At 50.2% G+C, this 8,626-nt stretch overlaps 1 protein-coding gene across 1 annotated transcript; it reads left to right on the top strand.

Moving 5' to 3' along the window:
• The first annotated feature begins 3,296 nt into the window (after positions 1–3,296).
• Positions 3,297–3,707, top strand: LOC144677640 (histone H3-like). The gene has a single exon (XM_078537679.1). The coding sequence runs from the start codon at positions 3,297–3,299 to the stop codon at positions 3,705–3,707; it is 411 nt and encodes a 136-aa protein (XP_078393805.1).
• Positions 3,708–8,626: the final 4,919 nt, after the last annotated feature.

Here is an 8,626-nt window from a genome sequence, read left to right as displayed (position 1 = left end):
GTGTATTTAAGACCGAGATCGATAGGTTCTTGACTGGTAAGGGGATCAAAGGTTACGGGGAGAAGGCGGGAGAATGGGGTTGAGAAACTGATCAGCCCTGATTGAATGGCGGAGCAGACTCGATGGGCCGAAGGGCCTCATTTCTGCTCCTATGCCTTATGTTCTTATGGTCTTCCAATTCACCTGGGCGAGTAGAAATGTCATTCAAATGAAAGCAGGTTGACTTATTTTCGTTGATGCGATGGGATTTCTTGCCCAACTCCCATTCCCCTTGAGTAGGCGGTGGAGAGCTGTGTTCTAGGACCGTTGCAGTCCATGTTACACTCTCCTAGCGCTGTAACCAACTGTGGTAGAAAAGAATTAAGCAGATTTTAAAAAAATATCAGAACACATAGGTTTTTAAATGTTCCGGCTTTCTAGTGTCGTCGAACGCAATTGGTGGTTCGAGCAAGCAGTGTTCCTCGTGGAAAATATGCTTTATGCGTGTAAAATACACACATACACACTGACCCTGACACACTCAGAACCGCGCTCACAAGAAATGGGGGTGGGAGCGACTGGTAGGCGGAGCTGGATGACCAAAGGCATTTTACGCACAGAGATAAGACCTGCTGAGTTTCTCCAGGTAATTCTATTCTCATTTTATGTCTTTGTGTCGCTTACCCAGTCTCATCCCCTCCCCGCCTCTCTCTGTCTCTCTCTCCCTCTCCCTCTCTCTCTTCCTCAGTCAGGTCGGGGCGGGCTGTATAAAAGCGGAAACTCTTTCGAGTTATCAACAGATCGCATGTAACTCTTTCGAGTACAATCACAGTTCTTGGTTTTTCCAGGAGTGGGACATGAACCCACCACCCCCTGATTCAAAGGCGAGGGTGCTATGGACTGAGCCACAGCTGACAGGTGAAGCCGTCCCCCCACTCATTCAGCAGCGACTCGACTGAAGAAGCATCATGTCTGGCAGAGGGAGCACCGCCATGGATGTGGTGTAGGCTCTGAAACGCCCAGGGCCGCACTCTCTATGGATTCGGCGGCTGAACACATCGACCCGACCCTATCACAAAACCCAAAGGCTCTTCTCAGAGCCGCCCACAACCTCACATTGAGAGCCGGTGACCTCAAGAGAGGCAGCGGAGAATCTTAAACGTGACATTATATCAAAGCTTTACTGCATCCCCCTTTCACAACGCAATCCTAAACGGCAGGAATTTTTAAATTCATTCCGGGTGCCCGTGTCTATTACACGTGTCGTGGTTTTGGAGGTAGTCCCGAGTTTTATTCCCGCATCTTTCACAGTGATGGAGGTTCGACCTCAATCCTGGTGGGAACAGCCATTGGGATTGAAAACACATAATGAAACGACGAAGCGTCAGGTTGTATATTTTTGCTGCTTAGATTATGTTTTCCCATCAATCTCTCCCTCTATCTCTCTCTCTCTCTCTCTCTGTGGTGGTATCGTCGCTGGGCTGATAACCCAGGGACTCCCCGGTAAATAATGACCTGGTTTCCAATCAACAGAACTAAGGATAAATAGAAAAGAGGTGAAATATAAGCTGGTTGAGGGAGGGGGGGGGTGGGGGTGGGACGGGTGGAGCTGGATAGAGGAGGGACAGTGATTGGTGGAGGCAAAGAAGAGATTGCCAATGATGTCATAGACAAAAGGACAAAGGGGTGTGGACGGTGGTGATATTGGCCGAGGAATGTGCTCATGGGGACACTAAGGGTAGAAAGCAGGACGAGCAAGTGACAGAGAGCCCTAGTGGGGGTGGGGGTTTGGGGTGGTCGAAATAGGCTAAAAGGTGGAGATAAAACAATGGATGGAAATACATTTAAAAAATAATGGAAATAGGTGGGGAAAAGAAAAATATATTTTTTTTAAATGATAAATTATTTGAAAAAGTGGGTGGGTGGGTGGGTGGTGGGGATCGGAAAGGGGGTGGGGACGGAGGAGAGAGTTCATGATCTAAAATGGTTGAGCTCAATCGGAACTGAGCTACAGAACTGAGGAACCGGTGCAATAATGGTTTGAAATATCTTGGATGATTTACTCTCTCTGGGTTAGCTTACAATGTACCTTGAGCACGGCCTCTCCTTTCCTTCCCCTCCCACCCCCCACCTCGACTCGCGTCAAGTCCCGGAGTCTGCTTGATTTTCACTCGACCTCTTAAAAGACCCTCGCCCCCTGCGCTGACTTCACCCCGGCTCAAATGGTCACCCGCTGGCCTCTGGTCGACTGGGACCTGCCCTTCGGAGAGCACAGTGATCATCGACACTATGTTAAAGACGTTGCATTCTCGCCCTGTCCACCATTTTCACTTCTTTGGCATCTTTTTTTTGTTGTAGACATCATATTCTCGCCTCAGCACTATTTTCACTCCCACCCCCCGATCATTGCTCATTCAGACATCAGGGGAATTGGAGTGTACCCGGTGAGGGGGGGTGTATGACTCTCTGGATGGAAACTCCTTCGAGTTATCAACAGTCACAGATTGCAACTCTTTCGAGTACAATCACAGTTCTTGGTTTCCGTGAAACTCTTTCGAGTTATCAACAGTCACAGATTGTAACTCTTTCGAGTACCATCACAGTTCTTGGTTTACCGGGAACTCTTTCGAGTTATCAACAGTCACAGATTGTAACTCTTTCGAGTACAATCACAGTTCTTGGTTTTTTCCGGGAGTGGGACATGAACCCACAACCCTCTGATTCAAAGGCGAGGGTGCCATGGACTGAGCCACAGCTGACACCTCCCTCTCTGGATGGAAACGGTATCGCCTCCATGTCAGAGTCCCTCTGAAATTGGCGGGCATGTTGAAATTGATGACCTGTCAGTTTCTGCTCCACCAATCAGGGCCCAGGAATCCATGCAGCCCCGCTGCTCTTTTCAAATTTCCCGGCGGGATTTGCGCTGCATCCAATCAGGACAGGAGGGAGGTCACGGACAATGTCTTAAACTCTTTCGAGTTACCAACAGTCACAGATTGCAACTCTTTTGAGTACAATCACAGTCCTTGGTTTTTCCGGGAGTGGGACATGAACCCACGTCCCTCTGATTCAAAGGCGAGGGGGCTATGAACTGAGCCACAGACAGGCACAGAGCGGCTTCATCATTCTCAGGGAGGTGTCAGCTGTGGCTCAGTCCATAGCACCCTCGCCTTTGAATCAGAGGGTTGTGGGTTCATGTCCCACTCCCGGAAAACCAAGAACTGTGATTGTACTCGAAAGAGTTGCAATCTGTGACTGTTGATAACTCAAAAGAGTTACATCATTCTCAGAGTCTGTGTTCCACAGCGTTTGTTATCATGGCCAGGACCAAGCAGACAGCGGGCAAGTCGACCGGAGGGAAAGCTCCCCGCAAGCAGCTGGCTACCAAAGCTGCCCGCAAGAGCGCTCCAGCCACGGGCGGCGTCAAGAAGCCCCACCGCTACAGGCCCGGCACTGTGGCTCTGCGGGAGATCCGCCGCTACCAGAAATCCACCGAGCTGCTGATCCGCAAACTGCCCTTCCAGCGCCTGGTGCGAGAGATCGCTCAGGACTTCAAGACCGACCTGCGCTTCCAGAGCTCGGCCGTCATGGCCCTGCAGGAGGCCAGCGAGGCTTACCTGGTGGGGCTCTTTGAGGACACCAACCTGTGCGCCATCCACGCCAAGCGAGTCACCATCATGCCCAAGGACATCCAGCTGGCCCGGCGCATCCGCCGGGAGCGCGCCTAGACTCACCCTACCCGACTCTGGACTGACCCTACCCGACTCTGGACTGACCCTACCCGACTCTGGACTGACCCTACCCGACTCTGGACTTCCCCAACCACCAAGAACCACAAAGGCTCTTTTAAGAGCCACCAAGTTATCCAATGAGAGCATTAATCGCCACGAGGCAGGTGTTATTTTTCGGTCGTGTGAAAGACAAAATACTGCGGATGCTGGAAACCCGGAAAAAATAACCAGCCACAGGCTGTTTTTTGCCGTCAAATCGCGGTTACGCCTCGATACGTGGTCGTTGATTGAATGGCGGAGCAGTCTCGATGGGCCGAATGGCCTAATTGCTGCTCCCGCGCCTTATGGTCGACCCTCGCCCGCCTCAACCCACCCCATTCCCTGACTTTCTCGGAGAGACTCAGCAGCGTCGGTGGAGAGAATCAGTTAAATGTTTCGGGTCCGTGTGCCTCTCTAGGAGAGTCCTGCGGAACCCACACGGACAAGTCACTCGGACCCGAGGCGTTAACTCTAGTCTCTCTCTCCCTCTCTCCCTCCCTCTCTCTCTCTCTCCAGAGGTTTTGCCAGACCTGCTGAGCTTTTCCAACATTTTCTGTTTTTTGTTTCAGATTCCCAGCATCCGCAGTATTTTACTTCTTTGCTAATGAAGGATAAAGGTGAAGGCGCAGATGCGGATTGGTCCAATTCCAGCCCTTTTTTTTTGTGTCACGTTCCTGGTGTTCCCACCTGCCACCGGTCCCTCATGTAGTAATCCTTTTAGAGTGAGCCCTTCGACAAAGCCGAACAGGAAAGAGCCGCAATCATCTTTTTCTCTAAAACTAAGTTGTAACTCTTTCGAGTTATCGACAGATCGCATGTAACTCTTTCGAGTACATTCACAGTTCTTGGTTTTTTCCGGGAGTGGGGACATGAACCCACAACCCTCTGATTCAGAGGCGAGGATGCTATGAACTGAGCCACACCCTACCCTGTCTATACACTCACGCAATCCTTAAATAGCTGTGAAGAGGACGGCGCACCTCCCCCTCCCTGTGTTATTGTGAGCCACGGTCGCAGAGTCATGCAGCTCAGAATCAGGCCCTTCGTGTCCGTTCCGGCCATCAAGCACCTATCTCTTCTAACCCCATCGTCCGGCGTTTGGCCCGCAGCCCCGTCTGCTACGGCGTTTCAAGTGCTCATCCAAACACGATTTAATTGTTGTGAGGTTTCCTGCCTCGGCTGCCCACACCCCTCAGGCAGTACATTCCAGATTCCAACCACGCTCTGGGTGAGGAGAAAAGAAAAAATCCTCAGATCCCCTCTGAACCTCCTGCCTTGGCACGTCATAACATTCAAGGCTATGGCCCACGCGCTGATAAATGGGGTTTAGGTAGGTAGGGAGGTAGGTCAGGTGTTTCTCACGTGTCGGTGCAGACCCGTCCGCACTGTGTGATTCTGTTATTAAATCTATGCCCCCTGGTTACCGACTTCCGTGAAACTCTTTCGAGTTATCAACAGTCACAGATTGCAACTCTTTCAAGTACAATCACAGTTCTTGGTTTCCGTGAGACTCTTTCGAGTTATCAACAGTCACAGATTGCAACTCTTTCGAGTACAATCACAGTTCTTGGTTTCCGTGAGACTCTTTCGAGTTATCAACAGTCACAGATTGCAACTCTTTCGAGTACAATCACAGTTCTGGGTTTTCCGGGAGTGGGGACATGAACCCACGACCCTCTGATTCAAAGGCGAGGGGGCTATGAGCTGAGCCACAGCTGACACCTCCTGACTTCCGTGAAGGGGAACAATTTCCTTCCTATCTACACCGATTATGCCCCTCATAATTTTGTAACCTCTCATCAGGTTCCCCCTCAGTCTTCTCGGGTCAAAGAAAAACAACCCTCGCCTCGCGCAGAATCACAGGGGCAGAAGAGGCCCTTCGGCCCGTCCATCCAGTCTCTCTTCACAGCTGAAACGCTCCAGTGTAGTCACCCTCCCCAGCGTCATCACATCCCTGTGGTGTTCTGTGACAGGGGTAGATCAAAGCAGTGCCACTAGAGTGATATGGACTCTTCTCAGTCGCTTTCGTGGTGGAATTGGGTGATTCTAGCTGCAAGAATGGCCGCTTCACTTGACCTTCGAGCCCCCCCAATGTTGCTTTTCCTGGGCACGAGGCATCACCGCAGCCTAAACAATGGTCACGCCAACAGTTGGGGCCGAGCAGAGCTCCCATTTCTCTGTGCACACGGCCGGCCGGGAACTGCAATCCAGCCCGGGAAGAATTGGCCTTGGTCCAAACATTAACGCCCTCCCCTCTTCCTACCAGCTCCAAACTCTTGTCACATTATTTCAAGGCCAGTGATGGACTCGGCCCACACTTCCCCCCCCCACCCTTCCTTTCACATTTTGGAGCAATGGAACTGCCCATTGGTCACTTTGGACAGCGTCCGAATTGCTTTAGTCATGTTTCCCGACCAGTTACGTGTCACCAAAACAGAAACAGAATTACCTGGAAAAACTCAGCAGGTCTGGCATCATCGGCGGAGAAGAAATCAGTTGACGTTTCGAGTCCTCACGACCCTTCGGCAGAACTGAAGTATAGTTAGGAGAGGAGTGAAATATAAGCTGGTTTAAGGTGGGGGGGCGGGGGGAGAGAGAGAAGTTGAGGGTGGGGTGGTTGTAGGGACAAGCAAGCAGTGATAGGAGCAGAGAATCAAAAGATGTCAAAGACAAAAGGATCAAAGAGGTGTTGAAGGTGGTGATATTTGTCTGAGAAAAGTGCTAATTAAGAATGGAAGGCAGGACACTCAAGGTACAGCTCTAGTGGGAGTGGGGTGGAAAGACTAACAAAGTTTTAGTTGTAGATTTAAAAATAATGGAAATAGATGGGAAAAGAAGAATCTATATAAATTATTGGAAAAAAAAGGGGGAGGGGGAAGAAACGGGGTGGGGATGGGGGGAGGGGGAGTTTAAGATCTAAAGTTGTTGAATTCAATATTCAGTCCGGAAGGCTGTAAAGTGCCTAGTCGGAAGATGAGGTGCTGTTCCTCCAGTTTGCGTTGGGCTTCACTGGAACAATGCAGCAAGCCAAGGACAGACATGTGGGCATGAGAGCAGGGTGGAGTGTTAAAATGGCAAGCGACAGGGAGGTTTGGGTCTTTCTTGCGGACAGACCAAGGTGACCAACACTTAACTCACCAGTCAGGTGACGCACGGAGATGAGGGCGAAACATAAATACCGGCGCCAAATGAACAGGCTCCAACCGATTGTTTATTTTTTAAACTGAAAAGCTCAGCAATATAATTGTAAATCAAAGAGCAATTTTAATCGGAAACTGGGAAGTACTGTTGATATATCACCGCCAGTATTATTTTTTTAAAAATCGCTCTCCTCGTTTTAATATTTCACATGGTATCAGGAATTTCAGATTCGCTTTTACAATCTGGTCCCTACTCTTCCTCGGTTAAGAAGGTCAGAAGTGGGGACGATCGCTGACGATTGCACAATCTTCCCTCGCATTGATCACTCCTCAGGTACTGACGCAATCCATGCCCAAAATCCGGGCAGCAAGGCCTGGACAATATCCAGGCTTGGGCTGACAAGTAAGTGGCAAGTAGCATTCGTGCCACACAAGTGCCAGGCAATGACCATCTCCAACAAGTGAAAATCTAACCATCGCCCTTGACATTCAATGGCATTTTACCATCACTGAATCCCCCCCACTATCAACATCCTGGGGGTTACCATTGACCAGAAACTGAACTGGGACCAGCCATATAAATACTGTGGCTACAAGAGCAGGTCTGGGGTGAGGAATCCGGCAGTGAGTAACTCACCTCCTGACTCCCCAAAGCCTGTCCACCATCTACAAGGCACAAGTCAGGAGTGTGATGGGATACTCCCCACTTGCCTGGATGAATGCAGCTCCCACAACACTCAAGAAGCTCGACACCGTCCAGGACAAAGGAGCCCAGCCCGCTTGAAAAGCCCCCTTTCCACAAACAAACCTTCATTCCCTTCATCACCGACGCATAGCAGCAGCAGTGTGTGTACCATCTACAAGATGCACAGCAGCAACTCACCAAGGCTCCTTAGGCAGCACCTTCCAAACCCATGACCTCTACCATCTAGAAGGACAAGGGCAGCAGATACATGTGAACACCACCACCTGGAAATTCCCCTCCAAGCCACTCACCATCCTGACTTGGAAATAAATTGTCTTTCTTTCACTGTCGCTGGGTCAAAATCCTGGAACTCCTTTCCTAACAGCACTCTGGGTGTACCTACACCACAGGGACAAAATCCTGGAACTCCCTCCCTAACAGCACTGAGGGTGTACCTACACCACAGGGACAAAACCCTGGAACTCCCTCCCTAACAGCACTGTGGGTGTACCTACACCACACGGACAAAACCCTGGAACTCCCTCCCTAACAGCGCTGTGGGTGTACCTACACCACATGGACAAAATCCTGGAACTCCCTCCCTAACAGCACTGTGGGTGTACCTACACCACATGGGCTGCAGCGGTTCAAGAATTTAGCTCACCTCCACCTTCTCAAGGGCAACTAGGCATGAGGCCTGAATGCTGACAAATGAATGAATAAAAAAACCAAACCGACTGTAATCTGCGAGTTGAATGATCCATTTCACGGTGCTCTGTAACTGGACACATTTCAACTCAGCCTGTGAATAACACCACATCATATTTTAGACTGGTCCCCATTCACGCAATTGCAAAATGCAACATAGGTTTGTTGCTAGAAATTTGGTGAACTTTCAGATTTGGTGGTTCGTGAGCACTGCCGCTGGAAGATTTCTTTACAAACATTTTTCTCACGGGATGTGGGAGACACTGGCTAGGGCCTGGCCATCCCTAAATGCCCCTTGAGAAGGAGCTGGGGGAGCCGTCTTCTTAAACTGCTCCAGTCCATGT

Source organism: Cetorhinus maximus, unplaced genomic scaffold (genome assembly GCF_964194155.1).
Source record: "Cetorhinus maximus unplaced genomic scaffold, sCetMax3.hap1.1 HAP1_SCAFFOLD_2798, whole genome shotgun sequence".
Taxonomy (NCBI): Eukaryota; Metazoa; Chordata; class Chondrichthyes; order Lamniformes; family Cetorhinidae; genus Cetorhinus; species Cetorhinus maximus.
This window is presented reverse-complemented; position numbering and strand designations above follow the sequence as displayed.